A 27,460-nucleotide genomic window follows, 5' to 3' on the forward strand; every position below is an offset into this window, starting at 1 on the left:
AAACAAATACACTCCTACATTTACATATACACTGCTCAAACATACTACATTTGCATTCAGACGATCTATACAAATCTATCCCTGAATTCATATACATGATTTCCACACCAATACACACTGGCATTCATACACCAATACTGCCCTGTGTGTGTACACACACACCAACACCAACATTACATACAAATGGGGTTTTGACGCATACAATGATAATATAAAATTACATACAAATATAGCATTGCCTTAGCATACATCTCTTTAAATAAGCACTCAAATGCATACTAACAGACACACTAAAACGCTGAACATAAGCATTCACACTGCAACTATATGCAAAAAAGTGTGTGTATTTGTGTTGATTTTTAATACTCCGACACACAGGGTTTTCATTAAAGTAAACATTTCCAGAAATTCAAAGTGAATTTCAAATTAAATGCCTAAATAATCAAAATGAACAACAACATTGACCATTTATCCCTATATTTTAGAATTCACTAATGCATTCTAACATTCAGAGAATATGTCATCTCCAGTTAAAGTGGCTGAATAAATTATGATAACATAAATTCATAATGGATAGCCTAGTTACGTCAGGAAGGTTACTAGTTCTACATCTCTGGATCCTCGTGTTTTTCACAATAGTTATTTAGCCCCTGAGATACTGCTGACTGGAAATTCAATTCTAAATGTACCCACGCGAGTTGTAGTCAAATGCTACCTATCCTGCTGCTAACCTGTATTATGTTTAAATACATTTGTTACCGCTATAGACTTGAAATTCCATGCACAAAATATGTGAGCAAGCAAGACAGAAACACCCATGAAAGACAGTAGATGGCGCCAATTAACAATTTATTTTCTTCACTAGAACAAGTGATTGAGTCTTTCAACAAGACATTTGGTCACCACAAACAGCTTGCAAGTAAAATCTGTTATATTGGCTTAGCTTGAAAGGAACACTATCGGTACTATAAACATGTCATATGGCTGAAATGTTTATAGTGCTTGGAGTCCTCTGACTGTCACTCCATTTTAAAGCATTACAGAACAGTAAAACTAAGTAAGGGTCTCGAGACTCTTACAGCCCATTCCCAACAGGAGGCATGACTAAGGCAGAGATTGAAATCTTCCTTTTATCCATCCCAGCAATTGGCACTGTGATAGGCTGAAAGCAGTCAGCCAATCACAGCACGACATTGCTGCTCAAGCAAATGGTTCCTCATTAGTCCAAGCAGCACAGCCGGGGTTTGCTGCTGGGGACTCTCGCTTAGCATTAAAACACTGAAAACTGTTTAACATTAAATGGAAGCACAGCACCAGGGGACTCCAGACACTATAACCATTTCAATGATGGGAAGCAGTTCCAGTGCCTACAGTATAATTTTCATTCCTAATATATATAAGGATAAAACAATATTAAGGAAATTATGGATTTTCACTGCCACACATTTAATTCCTGGAAAAGAAAATCCCATTGGAACATCTAAACCAAACGTTTTCTTTATTCCACAGACTGTGACCTTAGTAGGCATTTTTATGCTTCCTGCAAATATAGTGCCTGTATTTTATTTTATAACCCTGATCCTGTTATAGTTTTTTTCTCTGAAACATTGGATGTCTTGTCATATCTAGACTGCCATTTTGTGAGGATTATTCTGTTCTGCAAACTGCATGGGATCCCACTGTATATATGTATATATAGCTGCACATAGAATATCAGAATACATTCTTTGATTCATCAACTTAAAGATACATAGCACAATGATACACATTAACACAATTATATATTTTTTACAAATTACAATGACATTGTAGCAATACCTGAAACCTCCATGACTTGGTAAAATAAATAAAATAAGCTACCCCCAAACTCACTAAGGTTGCTGATATAGTTTTCATTTCTTTTGTGTTTTTCATTTGTAAGATTTCATTTTATGTGATGTGTAACATTATACTGTGTATTTTTCAGCAGATGCAATTAAGGATTTATTTTATCTTTTATTTGGTTTGCAGATTAATTGGATATTAATGGGATAATCCAGGCACCCAGACCACTTCTGCCCATTGGAGTGGTCTAGGTGCCACCTCCCACTACCCTTAACCCTGCAAGTGTAATTAACTGCAGTTTTCATAAACTGCAATATTTACCTTGCAGGTTTAAGTCCTCCCCTAGTGGCTGTCTACCAGACAGCCACTCGAGGGACTTCCATGTTCTTAGAACACGAAAAGTGTTTTAAGCAACGCTGGAAATCCTCACGCTATGTGAGGACCTCCAGCGTAGCCGAAATCCCTATAGGAAAGCATTGCATAATGCTTTCCTATGGGGAGGTCTAATGCGCATGTGCAACCATTGCCGCGCATGCGCATTAGGTCTCCCCCTGCCAGCTGATGTCGGCGGGGGAGGAGAGTAGGCGGAGCCTGACCAGCGCCGAAGGACATCAGCGCTGAACTCCTGTTTTTACGGTTTTAACCTTCAGCAACATGGGATGGGGGGTGGGAGGGAGAGGGGCACTACAGGGTCCCGCAGTGCCAGGAAAACTAATGTTTTTCTGGCACTGGAGAATCCCTTTAAATTATTATATATTGCAGGGTCCTCGACTGAGTGGGCTTTAACAATATTAGGATGGCATGGAACATCCTAATATTTTGATGTGAGCTGTGTTAAATCTTTGCTCACACCAAAGAGACCAACCCAGCACCCTACCTCTACTGTGTGGATGGGAAATTCCTCTGTAGAGTATGGTAAGTATTAGGATAAGGTTAGGGTTAATTATAGTATAGGAATGCTGTTTTAGGTTAGTGATAGTGTAAGATTCGGTTAGGTTTACGGTTATTTGTGTTTAGCAATGTATTAACTATCCACTTATTTCAGGTGGAAGGGGTTTTCATCTACACTTTTTTTCCTCACCACAACTCTTGTGGTATGTACTTTTCAAGTAATACCAAGCCTCCATAGCAAGCTTGGTGATGAGTTGCATTAACAATGAACAGCTGTCCATGAGTGGTTCACTGGCTTTGCTCCTCTTCCTGAGTTGTGTTTCAAAGCTGTTGTATACAGCACACACGTACTCCAAGGAATCCATGTATCAAGTGGAATTAGGAGGCAAAAATGCAGTTGCATTTGCATACGACCTACCCAGAATCCCTTGCAGTAGTGAGAGCACTGTTAAAGTGAGATTTGAATCTTGATAAAGACCCAGGAGGGTCGAAACGTTGATTTAAGTTTTCGTTATACACTTTAAAAAAAATCCTGTGGAGTGCTCTGTTTATTTACCTACTATACCTATCTCTATATATATACAAACCAAATCAGCTATATATAGATATAGATATAGTAGGTAAATATTATAAGAATATATATATAGTAGGTAAATAAACAGAGCACTCCACAGGATTTTTTTAAAGTGTATGTATATACTACACCTTCTGAATTACAAAGAAAACTTTGTATATATTCACATAGCAAAAATGCCAAAGCTACTTCAGCAATTTATTATACATAACATCTCAATCATACCGTAATCAAGTAATTATTCAAAATAATAATCCCCATTTTTTTTCCCAGTTGATTAATTATACTTACTAATCACTATGTGTACTTTAATTTAGATTGGGATAAACCTACTTTTGTTTCCCTCAATCTATTTAATAAACTGTGTGAAAAAAAGCACTTTACAATCCCATTTTCAATTGCTTAACACTCAATTGCACATTAGTAATTAGAAATTTACATAATTCTTGATCAAATGGGGAATTTTCATAATCACAAAATTAGCATGTGCATGTGTAATCCACTGTTGCAAAAAATCAATATTTAATCACTTTGCATTATTAGCTTATTCACATAGTACCTAATTAGACTGCAAATAATGCATCTATGTAAAAGAGCATTAATTTGTTCTTTAGTTGTTCTCTTCAATTGTCTTAATTAAACAGAAATGGTAATTAAGAGGTCACACTAAAGGAAACTGGCGGTTACATGTTGTTCTTCTGATTTTACAATTTGCTTCCGAGTTACCGGAAACTGTCAATTAATGAATAAACATTGTATTCAAACATAGACATTTTAGAACAGGTGAAATTAACATTAAATTGGAAATGAACTTTATATATAAAAATCACTGGGCTGTGTTTAGCAAGTGGAAACAGGTGCTGCTTTGCAGCAAATGTTCTCATTTCTATGTATCCCTTATTTAATACTATGCTCCAAAATAGCACCTGCTTTTGCCTTGGTAAACATGACTCTTTATATAATTTGAGAGGGATAACAGTATATATCCATAAATTAGGACTACATTTATTATACTGAGAGACACATGTGGCATTCTATTATATGCCACAATAGCATTGTTTCTGCTGAGCTATAGTCCTCTCTTATATACTGCAGTTGACATTTGGCGGTATGCCAGGTGTCGTCCTACCCAAATAATTATTGCACCTAATTATTGTAGTGGTTCCAGACAGGAAGCTTACTGCAGCAGACTACCATGCCAAGTGCACGGCCACTGCACTTACAGTACTAGGGAATTGTGAAATGATGAAAAAGTCTTATCTTAAATTTAGCTTTTTCTACTACTTTAGAACAGTGGTTCGTATTTATTTATTTATTTTGCAAGGACCTAAACTATGCATATGGTATTAGCTTGCTAGCCCTATTTATTCTATTGTAAAATTAGCTCAGATACTTGCTCAAATTCTTTAATAGAATCTTTTCCGTTTCAATATGAGTTCCAATGCAACATGTATATCTTTTTATACCAGTCATTGCAAGCTTCGTTCCCTCGTTGCGACACAAGAATTGTTAGCTAATAGGAGTAGGTGATGTTTAGAGTCCCACAAGGGGAAACCAACATCAGGAGAGCTCCACTGTATAAGAAATGAGGAAGGGAGGCCCTACCTTTAATCAATCTAAGGATAAAAAGGGATATGCAAACAAAAAGCATAACTTGAAAAAAAGGGAGATCTACTAAACAGTGCCCAGGGGATCAATTGTCTGGAGTACTAGCTAGCATCTAAGTTCCAGTTCCCCTAGTGTCCGACTGACAGGAAGGTAGTGTAAACGAGGTTAGGGAGAGAGAAGAGGCACAGGGTCCCCAGAGCAAGGGACCGGGTAATCAGGTCTAAACGCAGATGAAAAGCCTAACACAAAAAATAAATAAATCTCTCAATTCACCCTAAAAGTTACCTCGACACTGTGGTCTAACCACTAGTGTCTACCTGAACCAACTCTCCCTACCAAAGTTATCAATAAATTAATAAACACCTAAAAATCAATAACCTTAGTGGTAACAAAAATAAAAAAGTGCTATCAAGTGCAGAGATTAAAGAAAAAGAAAACGCTCAACGCGCATTTCGGCGTGTTCAAAACGCCGTCGTCAGGAGCCTGTGAGAATTGTTAGCTACATCCTGAATTGTAATTGAAATGTAATATCCAAATAGCAAAATGTAGGGAAAAGTAGCTGATTTGGGAAAAAAAATAATTCTTAAACTCTTCTATTGGCACCATTTAGATATTTTAGTTTAAAAAAAATATTACAATTCAGATTTTACTTTTCTATAGTTTTTGTTTATGTATGGCACTAAAAGTTTCGTTATGACCTTTTTTTCCCCATGTATCTAGATCAGCTAATTTATCTCTGTATAATTTAATGAATATAGTATATATGTTTCTCACTTTGTGATACTGAATTTGGGATGCAGGCATTACTATGATGATTTTATTTTAATATTTGATTGCATATCTTTATTTTCTGGTTTTTGTTGGTTTTTTTTTAGCAAAGAAGAAGAAACTAAAGTTGTTAAACAAATTTGATAAGACAATTAAAGTTGAGCTTAATGCTGCGGAAAAACTGCGTAAAAAGGCAAGTTTTCAAATCTCCGAACTATTGTGATCATTCTGTAAGTATAATGAATTTGCTGATTGGTTTGTAAATACCTATTTCATTTTCAAACCTTAAAACATTGTGGCTAAGGAGCTTATTTGCTCCTTAGAGAGAAAATAGAGAAAATACTCTGTAGCATAAGTGTAGGTAACTTTTATACTCCTTACAGTACGAACAACATATATAGCTGCGATGTTAATAATTACAAGAAAATCAGTCAATGGTTTTAACACACCCAATTTATGAGGAGTTGACCCTGACCCCACTGCCCCGCTACTCCTGACAGTTGAGTGCCAGAAACATATAATACTGCAATAATTACCTTTGCTGGGACACTGCACCCAGACCATTTCATAGTTACATAGTTAGATAGCTGAAAAGAGACTTGCGTCCATCAAGTTCAGCCTTCCTCACACCTGTTTTTGCTGTTGATCCAAAAGGCAAAAAAAAAACAAAAAAAAAACCCCAGTTTGAAGCACAATTTTGCAACAAGCTAGGACAAAACATTCCTTCTTGACCCCAGAATGGCAGTCAGATTTATCCTTGAATCAAGCAGTTATTACCCTACATTGAAAGATTATATCCTTGAATATTCTGTCTTTGCAAGTATGCATCTAGTAGCTGTTTGAACATCTGTATGGACTCTGATAAAACCACTTCTTCAGGCAGAGAATTCCACATCCTGATTGTTCTTACAGTAAAAAAAACCTTTCCTTTGCCTTAGACGAAATCTTCTTTCTTCCAGTCTAAACGCATGGCCTCGTGTCCTATGTAAAGTCCGGTTTGTGAATAGATTTCCACACAATGGTTTGTATTGGCCCCGAATATATTTGTATAATGTTATCATATCCCCTCTCAGGCGACGTTTTTCTAAACTAAATAGGTTTAAATTTGTTAACCTTTCTTCATAGCTGATATGTTCCATTCCTTTTATTAATTTTGTAGCCCGCCTCTGCACTTTTTCTAGTGCCATGATATCCTTCTTTAGAACAGGTGCCCAAAATTGCACAGCATATTCAATATGTGGTCTTACCAGTGATTTATAGAGAGGCAAAATGATATTCTCGTCCCGAGAATGAATGCCCTTTTTCATGCATGACAATACCTTACTGGCCTTGGCCACTGCTGATTGACATTGCACATTGTTGCATAGTTTGTTGTCTATAACAATTCCCAAGTCCTTTTCGTGTGTTGTTATCCCTAATTCACTTCCATTAAGGGTATACGTTGCTTGTGTATTCTTTACGCCGAAGTGCATAACTTTGCATTTTTCAACATTAAATTTCATCTGCCATTTGAGTGCCCAGTCCTCCAGTCTATCTAAATCCTTCTGCAGCAAAGTAATATCTTGCTCACATTGTATTATTTTACAAAGTTTTGTGTCATCTGCAAACACTGAAACATGACTTTCAATGCTGTCTTCAAGATCATTTATAAAAATGTTAAATAGAAGGGGTCCCAGAACAGACCCCTGAGGGACACCACTTGCCACCTCTGTCCAGCTTGAAAATTTACCATTAACGACAACTCTTTGTATTCTGTTTTTAAGCCAATGTTCTACCCAAGAACAAGCATTTTCATCGAGACCGATTTCCTTGAGTTTGAACACTAATCTTTTGTGTGGAACTGTATCAAATGCCTTGGCAAAATCCAAATAGATCACATCCACTGCAACACCCTGATCTATACTTTTACTTACTTCTTCGTAGAACGCAATCAAGTTAGTTTGACATGACCTGTGCTTCATAAAACCGTGCTGATTTTTGCTGATAACCATATTCTTCTCAAGGAATTCTTGAATATTATCCCTTAATAACCTTTCAAATATTTTACCAGCCACAGAAGTTAAGCTCACAGGTCTATAATTTCCAGGCAAGGATTTTGAACCCTTTTTGAATATAGGAACCACATCTGCCTTCCTCCAATCCTCCGGAACACTTCCTGAAAGAAAAGAATCTTGAAAGATTAAAAACAGAGGTTCACTTATTTCTACACTTAGTTCCTTAAGTACACGTGGATGGATACCGTCAAGCCCTGGAGCTTTGTTTATATTAACTTTCTTTAGTTGCTGCAGCACATTGTCTTGAGTTAACCAATTACAATTATTCTGCAAGTTTTTAGTAGCAATCATTTGCACATCTATTGCCATGGGTTCTTCTTTAATATATACGGAGGAGAAATAGTTATTTAGAATTCCTGCCTTTTCTTCAATGATCTAAAGTTGGCTGAGTGCCTCTAGTGTCCCTTGAATGTAGTTGTTCTGGTGTGTATAGTATGTCCCTTCAGACTTTTTAATGTAAACACTGCCTTTTCATAGAATAGGCAGTGTTTACATCACTGCCTTGTAACACCTCTAGTGGCAGTTACTCAGACGCCCACTAGAGGTGTTTCCTGGGTTCAGCATCTCCACGCCCTGCATTTTGTTGATCTCAGCCAAGGGGGTAGAGCAGGTGCGGGCCAGCATGGCCCTGAAATAAAGGTACGTTTTATACCTTTTTAAAGAGGGCCGGGGTCTAAACTGTGGTTTTAGGAATACACTTGTATGCCAACTTTTTTCATGTATGACATTTAGAAAATTACTTAGCCTATTACAAATCTCCCTAAACCACAAAGTTCCTTTTACCATTAGCATGCAGTCTAGTTACTGTGCGTATAAAGGCACCAATGTGCTTTTCTTTTCCCCACCTTCTTAGCTTAGGGCTTTGTCCTTGCCTCTTTTGGTCCCACTGTCCAAACTATTCCATATAATTACATACCCAGATGCTATTCTTGGCAGAGATTTTTATTGTTAAGGAATATTTGAACAGTCACGCTCCAGTGATCAAATCTTTTTTCACAAAGGATTAAATATTCTTAAAGGTATAGAAATGTGCTATATATTAATCTCCTACTATCCAGCTGGGAACTAAATAAAGCCTGTTCACCATGGTATCGCTCATCTGGGACTCGGGATTAAGTTATCCTTTTACAGTATAATCTCATGCCATATCCTATATCTTCAAATTTTAATCATAAATAAAAATTAACCTATACCTCTTCCATTTGTGTTTCCATTCCTCCCTTCAGGCAGTATATCAGCCGACTATGTCATTGTCACAACAGTAGCTGAGTCTACTATTAACTGGCCATTACAGTTATATAGCATGGAGTTTATTGCATATTTATTTCAGCCATACTTTCTTGTGTAAAATAGAATCCGTACATGATACATAATGGCATGCCACATATTATGGAAAATAAAGACTTCAAAGGGTTTTGGAGACATCATAATGCACCAAAAAAACCTAAGGTTGTTTATTAATGTTGAGGTGGCATATTTTCCCTAATATATACTTCACGATTGTGTATATTTTCTATTTTATAATATTTATTAAGGTAGTGTTAATGGTTAGAATACTTATGGCCTCAATTAAATATTTTTAGGAAAGCTTTTTGAATTTTTTAATATTTTTGGGTAAAGTTTTTAAATTTCTTTTTTTTTTTCAAAATATTCAGATATCAAAAAAGATCCTCTCAAGAAATCAATACATCAAAAAATATCAAATTATTACAACCTTTATGAAAATATTAAATAATTTTATCTAAAATTATTAAATCAAGATTAATATATTTTGAATATCAGCTGCGTAATTGGGTGACAGAGTTCCCCCTGTGAGGTCAGACTCTTTTTCTTGCCTTTGTGCAGCCTACATTCTTTTTTGCTCAGCTGAGGCACAAAATTGGGTGTTCAGTCCATTAAGGCCATGACTAATTTCTACTGACAATGGCGAACTAGTAAGATAAATCTCTCTACTTCCTCGTGTTAAACTCTAGGAATTGGCATTTCAAAAACTGTCTTCACTATATCCATGAATCATATGTCTTACAATGCTTGTTGGCAATGGAATTCCGAAACTAGTCAGTCATTTCTAACCAGACTTACTCCCTACTTAAAATATACTCTGCCCATAGCAGAACTTCCTAGTTAGGTCACTTTTGGTTCCCATCAACCTCGAAAATTTGAGATTGTATATCATTTTATAGAGTAGTGGTAATATAATGCTGATAATATATGTTCAGGAGGACATACGACATACAATCAAGTAATTTATTTGATTAAAAATAATGCCGAGGTTGATTTTTATTTTTTTTGTGATAAAAGCCAATATTAATAATATTATCATTTGCATAGCTCCAATATATTCCATAGTATATTTTAAAAAGGGTAACAGAACAGCAAATAATAATAATAAACAAAATAATATCTACAGAACCAAGAGGTGCTGTCCTACATAAAGATGCTTACAATCCTTAAATGCTGTACATTGCATTTAATATAAGTATTAACATTCTGCCTAATAAGTAAACCCAAGAGTTCTACACCCCAAAAAAATAAGGTATGTATGTAAATAAATATAAATATTGCAATTATAAATAGTAATGGATCTGTGCAAAGTATTAATACATATACCACAATGAATGATCAGATATTACAGAAAACATAACAGACTACATGGGAAAAAAAAGTTTCTCGACTGATGATTAAGCTGGTACGGTTTGAAATGTCCGGGTCACTGTCTTCCTTTGCTGGATTTATACTATACTTTAGAGCATTACCAATATAATGTATTTTATAGCTAGTGATTTTTTTTTTATAGTTAGTAATATACTATCTCACATTGTAAATGGAACGTTACATCCATTATTCTAGCCACTGATTTTTTTTTTTATGCTAAATTAACCTCTGAGTCTATGAGTTCTGTCCCAGTGGACTGGGCCATCTAAATGTCAGGAAGCATCATCTTCTGAAACGCTTAAAGAAAAAATATGTTAACTGTTTAATTTAACAGAATTCAAGTTGACTTACACTACAGCTCTTTCTCTCAGAAATGTTGTGCAGGGTACTGCTACCAAGGCTATGTATGAAGATATGCTGGCTTCAGGAAGACCTTCTATGTTCCAACATTGCTTAAAATAATGAATTCAGGTCTGGAGTTATTCCATACAGATGTAATATGACAACTGCAATCCAGCTTGCATCCCTCCACAGTTAGACTGATAGCACAAGCATATATAGTGTTTGCATGTCATAATCCAGAGTTACCATAATTTTATATCATATAATACATGCTCTTATTGAGAAATGTATAGAAATAGCTCGCTTAATGTTGTAGTCGGAGTTCATGAAGTATCACTGCGTAAAAATACAGATTATACAATTACCCTAATGTCACATTACGTTGTTTTTTTCCCTAGGCCGTTTCATGTCACTTGTGATCGACGTTGTAGCAATGCTAATAGAGCAGACCAGCAGATATGGTATAACTCGGGGTGAACATCTGTCTTAAATCGTGTCCCAGCTATTAATATATGACATTCTTTGCCTTCGGCACTACTGTCTGACTCTTTGTGCCCATGGTTGATATACATTCCTTAATAAAAGACAAAAAATATATTCTGTAACCAAGTGCCACACTTTTTATGAATCAACTAGTACAAATTATATGTATTAAATTATTCAAACCGCAGTACTCTCTCCACGTGGACCTAAAGATCACAGGAAACATTCTGATCTAATATAATTGTTTTAGAGATCTAGGTTAGGACTGGCAGTAGGTTGATGTTTGTGAGCTTCTAGAAGTAACTAAAATATTTCTCTCGACTAATACTTTGATAGTGTGTTGAACAAAGCTTTGATATTTCATAAATTCAGCGAGTAAATATAAATACGTCCAGATCATTATGACATATGGCATTAAAGGGGCACTCAAGATTACTAAAGCAGCTTAGCTGAAGTGTTTTATGTTTGAAGAGTAGAGATTTCAATAGCAATTGGCACTTTTATAAATTAACCTTGTTACAAACCCCCCTGCTGTCAATCAAACAACTGGTCCTGTTACTTCCTGGTTTGGTTAGCTCGGTGGAGCTGAATTCAAGAGGCAGCAATTGCGCAAAGCACACCTGCCTTACAAAGACCTTTTATTGAGCTACATTGGAAAGTCTGCCACTTATTGCCTGGGTGAGGTTAGAAGAGGAGGGCTTTCAAACACTTCAGATAAGAGATCTTTTGCAAGTTATTTTTAGATATACCAAAATAGATTAGTGTGGTGTGAGCACTTTAAAATGTAACTTTTATTAATTGTATTTAAAATATCCAGAAAAAAAGGTGGGTGTATTGAGCTATAGTCTGTAGATAAATTCATAAAAATAAATCATGTATAAAGTAGAATTGGGGGGGGGGGGGGGGAATTATAAAAATAATACAAAATGATGATAAAAATCTAAGGATCTCTCTAAGTTGGTGGGATACAAAATAAGTCAAAAGTTAATAGTACACATTTAAGCACAGATATTTCCTGGTAGTATAGTTGACTGTTTCAGCTGTGTATCACATAGCTCTATGCAGAAAGCTAATAATAAGGTGTCCAACAAGTTTAGAGTATTTGCCTTAAAGTAATAGTAATATAGGCAGAAATGGTTAAACTTGCAGACTGACCAACGAGTTTGGACTTGCAGATAGACCAACAAGTTTAGAATATTTGCCGCAGAGTAATAGTAATAATAATATAGGCAAAAATTGTAAAAATTGCAGGATAATATCTGTGCATATCAAAATGGGATTAACAGTGAGGGTGCATGCACCGGTTGATCCCTAGTCTCGTTAAATATAGATTTCTATTCCCTACATATTTACATATTAGTGAAAAATGCCTCCTTTCCCAAATACGTCTTAAATCTTAGAGAGATCCTATATAGAAGGAGCCCCAGGAGGTAGAAGTAGTGAAGTTAAATATAAGTCATCAGTGTGAAAAGACCCCCACTCGGAGAGCTCCAGGGTATGCACTCGACGCGCGTTTCCCCCGGCAGACCGTTGCTGGGATGATCAGGAGTGCTGGTGTACTCCCGGTGTAAAAATGCATGCATTTTCTTAAATTGGGGTTATATCTATAAATTAGTGGTTTTTATTTATTTTTTTGTATTTGGGCAGTAACTACACAGCTGTAAATAAAATGTATGGTTCTGATCAACATAAGGGTGTGTAGAAAAAAAAATGTCAGGGATTAAGTGACATTCAGAAAGTCAGAATGATGGATGGATGGAGGGGGAGCAGAATCACAATCATATTGTATTTAACTCCAACTCCATGCTTTGATATCTGTCAAGTACATTGGTGGTGTTTTATATCATCCCATTCAAACTACGAGATTCCTACAGGTAAATCTTTATTATTGATTATGGCCTATCCATGCCAGTCTTCACTAAGTGGATAACTGAACATATAACCAGAGCAGATAGTTACGAAGATACATAGAAATCTAGGTTAAAAACAGACTCAAGGCCATCGAGTTCAACCTTTTAACCAAGATCTGTAGTTTGGGCATTTTTTCCTATAGAAGCATGGATATATCATGGGGTATTGTTACCTACAAAGAGCTTGATATAAGGCCTGCCTATTGTAAATTGGAAAAGGGATGGGATAATCAGATTTGTATCTCTCCCAAATTCCACTTGTAGAAAAAAGTGTTTTGTGGCAAAGTTAAGAGTGCATGGTGCTTTTCACATATAATCTTTAAAAAAGGAGATATCTGAAAGATGCCACCTCTCCTGCCTGCTCGGCAATGACTCCCATGTGGGTAACCTGGAATTCCATGCTAGCTGTGGACATATTCTCTGAGAATTTTGATGGTGGATAGGTCTGGATTTGTGCTTATTGCTGATTTCACATACAGTATGGGGGTATTGCACTTACTGTGGAACATTTCAGAGATCGCATAATTTTGCCCTTGGAGAAGGTAGCATATTCCGAGCGTATATGGGCCTTTCTATTGAACAAACTGTCAGATTGTCTGCCTGTGACACCAGGTATTGTCCAGACTCAAGAGGTACAATTTTAGCTAATTACCTCTCCTTAATGTGTACAATAGGGAAAAACACTCAGGTAGTTTCTCTCCCCCGCTGCTAGGTACCTTCTAAGACTACTGCCCACTTTGTTATTTGAGGAGGGGAAGGGTATAGACTGGGGGTGCCATCGTAGGCACAAGCGGCCAGTATATATATTTCCCCCCTTACCTCATATAGGTGTAGCACCACATTGGTTTAGTTTACCTAGATCGTTGGTTTGCAGCTGTCAAAGTGTTTGGCCAGACTGTGAGCTCCAGTCTGTACCGTGTATACTACTCTGTTGCTACTCTTGCCAATTAATGAAGTGAAACTCTCCTTCGCCTTATGAGTGCTCTGTTACTTTTCATTGCTACATTGTTTACTATTCTATTATACAGGCAATGTAATTCACATTGCAGCAACATCAAAGAGATTTTTTTTACATTATGTTATTTGTTCTGCATGTACATAATTTTCTTTTCTTTTTTTGCTTGTATATATTTATTAAGTTTTTATCTATACCAATAAATGTTAAGTTTTACTTTACTATTGGGATGTATTTAGCACATATTTTGATCCTAGTAGCCTTTTCGAGGTGGATAATATTTAAGTATATACTCCTTTTCCACATCCCTCATTATTCATTGTTTTTTTAATGAGTTCACTATTTATGGGTTATGCCCCATTTTGAGGGTGTTGGTATACTTGGCTCCAATCCCTTTTGAATTGTTGGGAACAAAAACTCATTAACAATGTCAGTGGGAAGAAGATTTGGGTGTAGCAATCATGGAGAAGGGACTGGTATGTTTAATGCTGCAAAGAGATAACGGTTTGTACAGCTATTAAAGAACATGCTTTTAAGTTCATACCACACTGATACCTTGTCACAATGGGAAGGCAACCTAGCATGCTGTTTTTGAACCAACACCTAACCTACTATGTCAGAGGATATATATATCCAGGAGGGATAAGCCAAATGGAAAATGATTTAGGTAAACTAGAAAAATGGTCAGAGTTGTGGCAACTGACATTTAATGTGGATAAGTGCAAGATAATGCATCTTGGACGTAAAAACCCAAGGGCAGAGTACAGAATATTTGATAGAGTCCTAACCTCAACATCTGAGGAAAGGGATTTAGGGGTGATTATTTCTGATGACTTAAAGGTAGGCAGACAATGTAATAGAGCAGCAGGAAATGTTAGCAGAATGCTTGGTTGTATAGGGAGAGGTATTAGCAGTAGAAAGAGGGAAGTGCTCATGCCATTGTACAGAACACTGGTGAGACCTCACTTGGAGTACTGTACACAGTACTGGAGACCCTATCTTCAGAAGGATATTGATACCTTAGAGAGAGTCCAAAGAAGGGCTACTAAACTGGTTCATGGATTGCAGGATAAAACTTACCAGGAAAGGTTAAAGGATCTTAACATGTATAGCATGGAGGAAAGACGAGACAGGGGGGATATGATAGAAACATTTAAATACATAAAGGGAATCAACACAGTAAAGGAGGAGACTATATTTAAAAGAAGAAAAACTACCACAACAAGAGGAAATAGTCTTAAATTAGAGGGACAAAGGTTTAAAAATATCAGGAAGTATTACTTTACTGAGAGGGTAGTGGATGCATGGAATAGCCTTCCAGCTGAAGTGGTAGAGGTTAACACATTAACGGAGTTTAAGCATGCGTGGGATAGGCATAAGGCTATCCTAACTATAAGATAATGCCAGGGACTAATGAAAGTATTTAGAAAACTGGGCAGACTAGATGGACCGAATGGTTCTTATCTGCCGTCACATTCTATGTTTCTATGTTTCTATATAAATAGTCCTTAGGGAGGCCAGACTTAATGGGCTTTAGGTTGCTGTGCTGCGTGACCGAAAGGAAGCACAAATCTCTGCCTTCTTCGGAACAGATTTGTCATCTTCTGCGCTCTCGCATGACCTAGCTGATGAGGTTCCTGTGTTGCTGCCGGATATGACAGCAAGTCATATGCGGCAGCATGCTGCGTGCAAAGTGTCACATGTGTTCTTCTGTACATCACACTCACAGAGTTTCATTGCATCTGACCCCAACCAATTGGTAAGTACTACAAATCATTTCATTTTTTTTTAACAGCAGTTTCATAAGGTTATTTTGGAAAGCTCCTCTGTCGCTACTTATATTTTTTCATGCAATTTTTTTTCTTGCTGCTGCATTACATGTGAGTATACATTTATATATACAATTATTTTGTATTTAGCCTGAATCAATTCCTTTCTCTAAATCCAGCTTGTTTTGTGCTCACCTCCTATTTTTTTATTTTCTCTAAATTACTGTTGGATTTCTGTTGGGATTTTCCCTGGAGAATTGCAACTGCACCAGTTTTTTTGTTTGTTTGTTTTGCATAGTAATATCTTTGCTGTTCCTCTCTACAAGTGTATTTTTCTGTAATTAATCATGCAAAGTGAAAGAGTCCCATACAACTGTGTCTTTTTTTTCTGTTATTGTAGCTCTTTTTGCAATGAATATAATTTCATTTACCTTGGCTAGACCACGATGGGCCGTATTCCTATACAACTCCAAAGCATAATTTCAAAGCGTTCTTTTCTAAACCAATAACATATGATCATAAGGGTGACACTGTTACACACATTTGTGCTGGCGTGCTATTGTATTCATGTGACCTTTATTATAGAAATTTGGCTACATAAATCTCCATGCAAGGAGGTGTTTGAAAGCCATGCAAATTGGGGAATGAGGAACCCTTAATAAACAACTAAAAACCACCCATACTCGCTTGGAAAAACACCCAGCTGATTTGAGAGGGCAAAGGGGACCCAAGCAACAACCCTCAGGGTAAATGTCAGCCCCCGCTCTGCAGGCGACACGGAACGATGGGAGGATGGAATTGGGGCCTGTTGTGAGGCTCTGGCGGGAGAGACGGCCGCTCTCCCGTGCTTAGTCCGGCGGGACCCCCTGCATGCCTATTGAGGGCCCCATTCACCCCCACTGTGGGCCGGGGGGGGTTATCCCGGACCCCACCGGGGACACATGGACCACACATGACAGCCGAACGGCAGTAAGCCAAACCTGAGACCGCATGGGAAAAACAAAATGGCCGCCGCGTCTAATACAAGACGGAGAAGCAGGGTGCATCCTCATCACACAAGATCAGCTACCTATCTGGAAAAGGCTCACATAAGGAAACAAAGGACATGGGACATGGACTCTACTCAATACGAGAAGCTTGTGCCTATTACAGTTGGCTCTCCTCCTGCTGTTCCCCACAGAAAGCATTTAAGATACCTGAGCAAATATGGACACCCAACTCGATCGGCTCAACGCTCTGCTGCCCCCTGGTTGTTAAATCTTATTAAACATGGTTAAACCTTACTGAGCAGGGTTAACCCTTACTAAGCATGGTTGACTCTTACTAAACAAGGTTAACTCTTTCTAAGCATGGTTAAATCTTATTACGCATGGTAAACTCTTACCAAACATGTTTTTATATATATATATATATATATATATATATATATATATATATATATGTCTTTTTACTTAGCACACAGGTTAGAATAGAACCTAATGTTACACCGGCTTATATCTCGACATGTTAACCTTGCTAGCTACTGCACTCAACACACTTACTTACCTAACCTGTGATCTACTATTATACTCATGATAAAACATAACATGGTGCACATGTAACATAGGCGACCTAGCTAAGCAACCAGCATCATTACTTAATTTTATCTCACTCAATCTTCTTTGGACAAATCAACTGTTTAGTTAAGCTGTTAAATATAAAATTGTGCAAATTATCATGCCACTGTCTACCATGTATGAAACTTGAAATACGCTTTTGTGGCGCTTGTTCAAATATTGTGTTTATCTGCACTACTAAAAATAAAGAATTGAAAAAAAAAAAAAGTAATCAAAGACGTATGCCTTGATTATTAGATAAGTTCATTATCTTAGCTATCTTAAAACACTGGGCAGTTTTCTATATTTACATTTTTGCTTTTGTGTTCAGCAATGTGCTGCTTTATCAAAGATACATTGTAGCTTGTTTTTCATTACTATAAAATATGTTTTTGTCCCTTATAATTTCAAAGTGTAGACAACAGTGCCAATACTAACATGTATAACTTCATATTTTGATATATTGCGGAAAACCCCCAATATGAAGCGAAATCAACCAAGCAGATTTTAACAATGAATTGAAAAATGAAGAAGGCAAGAGAAAGTCAGCTGCGGCAATGTCTGAATCAATTTTAAAATATGTTGCGCCTTCAATATCTGCTGCAGTAGGATAAAGTGCGGAAGACATGCAATCTGGGAATCCAAGGGGGAAATACCAGAAGTATCTTCTCAAGAAGATTAGTATGTGAAAGTGCAAGTATTGGAGAAGATTAATTTATCTTAGAGCAGTGAATTAATGTAGAGGGAGGAGATGCTAGCAGAAGGAGTAGGACTTGGATGCTGAAGAAGAGAAGACTGTAAGACTCTCAGTTTATTCCGATGCTGCTGCTTGGCAGTTCCGGTTCCAGATGATTTAAGAGTGGACCATATTAAGGAGACATGAACTTTTCCTAAATAGAGATGAGCCTCTCAATGCTGTTGAAATACATGGGGACAAATAAGTCCCAACAGCTGACCATGTATGGTTCTATAAGGCTCTTCCAAATGGCGAGAAAATTCTTAGAATGGGGATTGTATACTCTCCACCAAAAGACAATTTGTTTTGTTTTTGCTGCAGACTTTTTATCTTGATAAAAAAGTAACTGGAGCATCCAGTTTTGTTACCGGGTTTCAGGTGTGGTGGAAGCTGAACCCAAAATTGTCTGACCACGAGGCTTCTGAGCAGATGCATGGAGAAATGGAAGACCTTGAGAGCAGGATTGAAGCTACAAAAAAGCCTTGATTGATGCCCATCAAACAACAGTGGACAAAGAGAAAAATAAATGGAGGGATATTTTGCATTGTCTCTTGGATATAACCTTGTTTCTGGCTCACCAGAAACCTTTTTGTAGATGTAGAGAGACCATGTCATCAGCAAACAAGGGAAACTTCCCGTAGATAGTACAAATGCTGAAACATACTTTTGCATCTGGGAAGATAATGACTTCTTATTTCTCTCCAAAAATTTAGAATGAATGAACTTGTCTTTTGGGGAATCAAAAAAAAAATATCCTGCAACATGTGGAGGAAGGTTTACTGGAATTTAGCCTTTGCTGTGGTCAATGATATGAAAATGCTGAAATATTGCAGATATTAATGTGGGGTTCAGGAAAAGATAAATAGATTAATCTCAAGGCTTTGTTTATGCCGTATGCAAACCATTGTGTGTGTGCACTCATTTGGATGTATTGCTTCCTGTGAGACTTTTTTGGAACATTAATGAGTGTGTTCCTTCTTATTGGTTTCTACGCATCGTTGGGATGCGTATTGCTGATGGAGAATTTAGGCGTGACTTTCCCAAACTCAGCTCATTATGATGCTGTGAAGCCAGAGAGTGCAAATTTTGAAGCGCTGACTTCAGCCTTTTAAAAACGGTGTATTCCAATAAGAAAATGTGGACACAAGATGATCACCTCAGATGTTGCTGCCTGCTGTATGGGAGTTTACTTTTTTGCTTTACTGTTCTTTCTGTTCACACAGAAGTGCTTGCAAATAGTGAGACTCTTGAAAAGTGCATCATGAAGCTACAAGCCCTGAAAGAGTTTCTTGCAGATCAGCGTAATTAAATTGTGAAGAAGGCCATTCGTTATGCAACTAACGCGTGTAAGGAAGTGGGAATTTCTATGGAGAGAAGAGGGAGAGTAAAGCTCTAGAAAACAATGCCAGGAGAGAAGGCAGAGGAGGCTGGTTTCACATTGTCCGAGGAAACGAAAAAGGCTATTTTTGAGTGGGTTGATCGGTTTCATCAGGAGTTGTAAATTCATACTAAGGCAATTGAAAAAATCCTTTCAATGTTTGCTGTCTCTCAATTAACTGTTGTAAACCTTAATATTCAAATGAATCCACCAAAATGTTTAATTTACAGTTTGTCAGTCCTGTTTTACACTGCAATTTGTGACACTGTGTTGTATAGAGATAATATACTGTTCAGTGATCATGTAATTTTGATTCCTTTACAGGGAAAAGTGGATGAGGCTTTAAGAGCATTTGAAAGTTTGGTGAACAAATATCCACAGAGTCCAAAAGCAAGATATGGCAAAGCACAGGTAAATTAAAAATAATATGTATGTACAGTGTATACAGTCTTAATATGTCAATATATACATTTAGAACTTTAAATCTCTTAGATTTAAGTGTATATATAGTTTGGTATATGTGCTTAATGTTTTGGTGGGCATTTGTCTTGAGAAGGTACCAACCAGGTGAGGTCCAAAACGTTTACTGACCTACTACTGTTTGTAATGGAATAAACACATTGTTCACATTTTGCAACAAGTCCTGTGAGCGCCAATATTTTTCTGACTTTCCTGAAATATATATTGCTTATTGCTTATATGTGAGCACCCAGGCATTGTGTATGGAATTTTTGCATCAAGAGAGAGTGCCATTGTTTGCTGGTTTTGTTGATATATAAATTATTTGTCTTTTCAATGCAAGTAAATGTTATTCAATTTGTAATGCTCATTTTGGTTGGGCTAATCCGATCCTACTACCTGTACAGCCTATCAGAGATTTCCAAGGTCAAATGACTTTAACTGGATCATGTAGACATGCATTATTCCAATTATCTGAAAGACTAGGTTTTGGGTGCCAGGATAGCCTCCATTTTATCAAAACACTCAAAAATGGCATCAGATGTGGCACCCAAATGCATACTTTCACCATAACCAATACATTAAGCTGTAGATGTTATGGGGTTTGTATCCATTTAAAGAAATGCTCATCTCATACATAGGGTTATGTCTTCATTAAAATGTGATTAGATGACATTTAGTGATATATTTTGCTTAATAAAACCTTGAGTTGTCAGTGTATATAGTAGACTGTTTTTATTTTGAAGGTCTAAAATATATTATTTTTTATAACTTATTGAATGCATTATTATTATTCTGCATTTAGTAAGTAATATTTATAACATGTAAAATTATACTTTAGCCTTATTGTGTTACTCTTTAGTAATACTGACCATTGTATTACAAGATAATGCCTTTGGGATGTTTATTTAACTGTTGGAATTTCACAAATTTGGATACTTGGATTTTCATTGTAGTCTGAAGATGACTTGGCTGAAAAGAGAAGAAGCAATGATATTCTTCTGAAAGCCATCAACACATACGAAGAAGTCACAGGATTACCCAATGTGCCAGCAGATCTAGTGAAGTTGGCTTTACAGAGACGAGCCAACCGACAGCAATTTCTAGGTGAGGCAGATTCTCTAATGGTGAATAAATTGGAATTACATTCAATGTGAAACGACACAGTTTCAGGTGAACAAAACGAGTCAATGCCAAAAGGTAGAAAGGAAACAAATCTGATGAAAGTGAATCTTATTCTTATCTTACTCAAATCTTTATTAGGCGTTCCATTGGGAACTGCCATACTCTAAAAAAATCTTTGGAAAAACTGACTACAGATTATTTATGAACGTAAGCATTCAACTGTTTCCATAAAACATTTTTTTTTTTAAAAGGGTACTGTCAATTCACATGAGTTAAGTATTGTGTTTATTTATCCCGATATTTAACAAATATGTATTTGTGGGGTGTGAAAAATCTAATTAAATGTAGAAATTCATGCCTCTTTATCGTTTAGCTGGGTGCCTCCAAATTAAAGGAACAATATAGGGTCAGGAACACAAATATGTATTTCTGACCCTATAGTTTTTAACCCATCATTTAGGTGGCTTGCCTCCCCCCCCCTTAGCCTCCCTATAAAAGTTTAAAACTCACCTTATTTCCAGCGCCCCTCGGGTCCACCGATGCTGGCTCTTCCTCCTTTGTGGCATCATCAAAATGTCAGATTTTTAGCCAATCCAATGCTTTCCCAGAGCATTGGATTGGCTAAAATCTGCACGGAGGTGGGGCTAAATGTCATTTTGGCCAATCACGACCTCCTCATAGAGATGCATTGAATCAATGCATCTCTATGAAGAGAATTTAGCGTCTCCATGCAGAGCGTGGTAACGCTGAACGTCAGGGCTGCTTTTTCGGCAGTACTGACCCAGGAAGCACCTCCAGAGGCCACTTGGAGGTGTCCCTAGAGGCAATGTAAACACTACCTTTTCTCTGAAAAGGCAGTGTTTGCATGAAAAAAAGCCTGTTATACTCACCAGAACAACTACATTAAGCTGTAGTTGTTCTGGTGACTACAGTGTCCCTTTAATTCCCTGTCAAACATTGTTAAAATCACTGTGTTTGGAGAAACGAAGCAATGGTTCTATTTCTTCTCCTTCTCATTGGCAATGCATGCACTGGCTGTGCCAGGAATTAACTTGAATGGAATGTCACTTGCTAAATCTTTTATATAATTGCAAAGAAAACACAGTACCTCTTGGAAAAGGTTAACACACATTACAGGCGATTTTCACTATTTTATTCAGTGATCTAATTCAGTCACACATGTGCCATTTCACTCCATGCACTGTCTTCAGTAGAGATCTGATGAAAATTGCATAGTCATGAATGGAGGTATAGATTGAAACATTTATGAACCTCTATTGGTTACTACAAATAAAAGTAGTCAGTTTGTCCTATGCTAAATATGCAGAGATTCTAAATCCTCTTGGTCTACCCAAAACAATTGTCATTGTTGAAGAAAAGATATAAATCAAGTTTAGACTTTTTTAAAACGTATTAATCGCATATTATCAAGGTAAATTAGAATAGCTAATTTCGGCTTTGCAGATGGATCTAGGAACAAACCGTTCATAATGTTAGGGCAAGGAAGTGGTTAAAGGAATACTATAGGGTCAGAAACACAAGCATGTATTCCTCACCCTACAGTGTTAAAAACCACCATTTAAAATCGTAGTAAAACTTAGCTTATTTCCAGCGCCACCCAATCTACCTCTTTGGCTGACATCATCAGAATTGATGAGCTCAGCCAATCCAATGCTTTCCTTAAATGAATCAATGCATCTCTATAGGGAAAGTTCAGCGTCTCCATGCAGAGCGTGGAGACGCTGAACATCAGTGGCCACTGGAGGTGTCCCTAGGCAACAATGTAAAGACTGCCTTTTCTTCTGAAATCAGAAAGCCTGCAGGTAGTGAGTATACTCACCAGAACACATACAATAAGCTATAGTTGTTCTGGTGACTATAGTGTCCCTTTAATGAAACACGTTATAGGATGATGGAAATGTTTTTCTATTAGATAGACAAAGGCAAATTGTCACATGTGTTGTTGAATGCATATCATAATAAGTTAAAATGCTCCCATCTCTTTATGTCTTCCCTGGGCAGTTCATGTGCCCACTGAATCCATTTGAGGCGGTAGTGGTGTTGGTGTTTGGAATGTTGCTTTAAAACTGAAACCTAAAATTGCTCAGCATATTCATGGTGTTCTTACCATTGACCTATATAGGCACAATTATATGTTAATCACATCACATACCTCTTTTATTCATAACAGTGCATTATGGGCCAATGCAACTGTTAAGTGACAGTGCATATACTCTGGTGTCTCTAATTATTGTTTATTTTTTATTTTATTTGTCTGTAGACAGCATGCATTAAATTACCATTTTGGTCATTACGCATAAGGTTAGGGATTTTATATGATGACATTTCAGACTTATTGTAATTGTACATTCAGTTGTATATGTATGCGTATTGAAAGTTCTAATAAAAGACCTATTAAAAATACATTTTAAAGCCCTATATATCAATACACTGAGTACTGCTTTATGTTAACTTAAGATTAAGCTAAATAATTGGTAGAGAAAAGATTAAATATCACTGCTTTTTTTCTAATATATATATAAAAAATTCAACTTCAATTTATTCATATCAGATCTTTATTTCACTTCTGGGAGCTGTAAGAAAGCTATAAAAATAAAATTTTCCTTGTTCTTTCCCATTTTCAAAAAAACAATTTATGTGAAGTTACGTGTTAGGATTTTAAAAAAAAATCTCTATTCCCCAAGAAAGCCACATTGAGATCTTAAAAATGCATGGAGATGTTCAGACATTACTTGTTCAGCATTGAAAATTAAAGCTACTTTTAAGAGACGTGGTGCAAATATCACCCCTATAATTATTCAGTGACATGCCCTAGAATAAAAGTGTTTATTTAATTCAGAATTGAGTTGACAGCACACAGAGCCGCTGGTTTATTGTTTGTAGATATCATCTTAGATACCATCATAAAATAATTTAATAGATATGACAAACATGCCAAAGCAAACTGTCTCTTATTAGTCTCTCTTATTCATACATCTAAAGAACCTTTGATGTTAGGGTGCATAGCTATCAAATCATTTAAGAAATTCAAGCATGATTGCAAAGAAAAGTACAAGTGTTTCTCTACCTCCTGTTCACAAACCCTCTTCTCATCTTTTCCAAGATCAAACCAGAGTTCACGGACTTTATTCCCCGACACATTCCCCCTTATTACATTTTCAATTAAACATTACATTTTCACATCACATTTTTAGGGAGTTGCTAGTAATGTTTGCATTGTGAGTCTTGCCCAAATGTACAAAGTGTAGAAAGGTGGTGACATTTAGGGATTTTATCCCGCCAGGTTTAAAGAGAGAGAGAGTGTGTGTGTGTTTTGTGGCTAAGTGGTCAATTTGTGTGTGTGGTGGAGGGAAAAAGCTGTATATAGGTGGGGCTGAGTGTGCCCGTGTGTGCTGGTTGAGTGTTCTGTTTGTGTTGGCTGAATTTTGTGTCTGGAGGAATCTGAGTTTTATGTGTGGTGTCTGAGATTGCTTTATTTTCTCCCCTTCAGTATTGCTCACAAGTACTGAGTGTAGAAGGGAGGTGACTTTTAGATATTTTATGACATCAGGTTGAGAGATTGTGTGTGGTGGCTAAGTGTTCTATATGTATGTTCTATATGTATGGGGGTGACTGAGTGTTGTGTGTGTGTGTGTGGAGCCTGAGAACTGTATGTGGAGAGGGGCTGAGTGTGCCTTTGTATGTGGAGAAGTCAAAGTATTGTGTGTATGGGAGTCTGGGTTTATGTGTGGTGTCTGAGTGTGTGGGGAATAGTTAATCTGCTTATCTTTTGGCATGAGGTGGCCCAATAGAGGCCATTGTTTGAATGATCCCTGGTGGTCCAATGGAGGGATGATGCTTGAACCCACCTGGCTCCTATCTCAGTCCTTGCACTAGGAGGCTTCTTAATGTGTAATCCAGCACTGGTTTAATGGCATGCTCTGTAGTTACTGTGACAGAGAGAATAGAAGAGCTGTCTATAGGAGACTGACATCAAATGTTATATAATACCTCATCTATCAATTATTGTCATCATCATATCTCCAATTACATTAGGAATGTATACTCGATGCCCCTGATCTATTTAGTATTAAAGACACTTTCCTTTTTCTCCTTTAACAAAATTATTTATACCCTCCATAAAATACTAGGTCGAATGAGGGGGTCATTGGTTACCCTTCAGAAATTAGTGCAATTGTACCCAGATGACGTATCTCTCAAGAATGACCTTGGCGTTGGCTACCTTTTGCTTGGCGATAACAACAAAGCAAAACAAGTTTATGAAGAGGTAAAATCACTATTTTATGATATTTAAATGAGTTATGTTACCTATCAGTTCCGTTAAACTGTTTCATAAGAACAAACTTTTAATTTCTTCCAAATTCTTTTGGATTAGCTTTTCAAATGATCATAATTTGTTAGAATTTTTTTTCAAATGGTTTATCTAACAGATTTTGATCATTTGAAAACTTTATCGAATAGAATGAAATCAAGGTCTGCTGGTAACTATATAACCCATGTCCACCTGGTAAGCTGGATTTGTAATGCACATCCTTGGGGTTCACAAAGAGTTTATATAAATCGTACTTACCTTCACAGCAGTATGTGGGCAATGTCATCAGTCTATAATAATCTGGGTGCGCTCTTGGGCAAATACTTGGCAAGTGCCATTTGTCAGCATGCATATTTGGGCATTCCTTTCCTTGTGGCATGGAGGAGCATGTGTCCTCATGGAATCATAGTGTCTAACAAAAAATGTCATTGTATGGCTTTATGGAAAGAGACAGCTAAAACCTGTATTAAAATAAGTACAACCCATAATTAAATTTCAATTGGCTACCGGATTGTACAAAATTAAACAAATTGCCTTAAAAGTGCATGTAGCATGTAAAACGTCTTTACACATTACTTGCAATGCATTCTTTTATACAATAGTAATCATTTCAATATTTTGTTATAAAATGTATTCTTTTATACTGTGAATAGGATATCCTAATTTATTTATTTTTAATTTAGGTTTTAGCAATAGATTCTAATAATGGCTTTGCTAAAGTACATTATGGATTTATTCTGAAAACTGATAACAAGATAGCAGAAAGTGTTCCCTATTTAAAGGTAAGTTCTTTTGCGTTTGAATCATTGATATTCCGTTCCAAATCTTTTTTCAGCCCGGACACTATCTATCTGTTATGTATTTGCTATGCATTTATATCACCTTTTCATATATTTGACTTATTTCTACCACCATTACTGCATCAGAACATGCCCCCCTTCTGAAATAAAATTGTCCACATTCTACTATTGACCACCATCTAAAATTATTGACTCTGACTCTCTCTTGCTAATTCTTCTTTCATTAGCGTTTCCTTGTCAGTTTTTTGTTTTTTTTATTGTGCAGTTTTGTGCAAATTACATAAAATTACAATGTTAAAAACATTTCAGAACTGTACTTTTTAGAGTACTATGGCGTAAATACCCAAAACACATGACAATGGCACACTTATGGCTTAGTAAATTGTGCTCTACATTAGAGAGAGATGCTCAGAATCACTATAGCTCCAGACTAACTATACGTGACTTTTGGATATATCGCTGGTATTACTGAATATTTTAATAAAAATTAAAAAAAATATCATGCTGGACTCAATTAGACTGTAGACTTGTGAATATCAAAGTCTGATGTGTCATTTTAAGAGAAATGCTTGTCTCAGGGGGGGGCGGGTGGAGGTTAGTTTCACTGCACTGTAATAAGCTAAAGGCAATAAGAATTTTGACAGTCAGTGAGACTCTGTGTCTGTGCACTGCTAACTTAGGGCTGGCTCTTTATGTATGTAAGTAAATGCGTTAGAATGAGGGAGCATGGCTAAGGCTTAAGTTGCATAATTCTGCAAAAGGGACTAATGAAAGTATTTAGAAAATTGGGCAGACTAGATGGGCTGAATGGTTGTGATCAGCCGTCACATTCTATGTTTCTAAAAGTATTTATAACTTTTTTGCAAAACTCTACAGATTTGTGTATGCAAACAATTTAGCATATTATTGAGGGCAAAGGCTATTATATGCATTAAAGAATGTTGGTGCCCACAGTGCCCCAAACAGACTTCTATCCTAACTACCTCCCTTCTGGTATTTTTTCCACCCCACCATCTTCCCATTTGATTGTCTTTCTCCGCCATCCTGTCTTATCTTCCATTTCAATGTAATCCAGTTATTGAACTGCAATTTCAAGCTTTAAAGCAGGGGTCCTCAAACTGTGGCCCTCCAGGTGTTGCTGAACTACAGCTCCCATGATTCTTTGAATTAGGTAGATAGCCAGAGAATCATGGGAGTTGTA

General features: G+C 36.7%; 1 protein-coding gene across 1 annotated transcript in view; it reads left to right on the forward strand.

The window, feature by feature from the left end:
- The window catches only part of ASPH (aspartate beta-hydroxylase), a 158,281-nt gene that overhangs the window by 104,850 nt on the left and 25,971 nt on the right, over positions 1–27,460 (forward strand). The window contains exons 20-24 of the mRNA XM_063451368.1: positions 5,773–5,858; positions 19,867–19,953; positions 20,958–21,108; positions 25,278–25,414; positions 26,143–26,241. Of these exons, the coding sequence (XP_063307438.1) occupies positions 5,773–5,858; positions 19,867–19,953; positions 20,958–21,108; positions 25,278–25,414; positions 26,143–26,241 (560 nt within the window). The remainder of the gene's footprint in view (positions 1–5,772; positions 5,859–19,866; positions 19,954–20,957; positions 21,109–25,277; positions 25,415–26,142; positions 26,242–27,460) is intronic.

Source organism: Pelobates fuscus, chromosome 4 (genome assembly GCF_036172605.1).
Source record: "Pelobates fuscus isolate aPelFus1 chromosome 4, aPelFus1.pri, whole genome shotgun sequence".
Classification (NCBI taxonomy): Eukaryota; Metazoa; Chordata; class Amphibia; order Anura; family Pelobatidae; genus Pelobates; species Pelobates fuscus.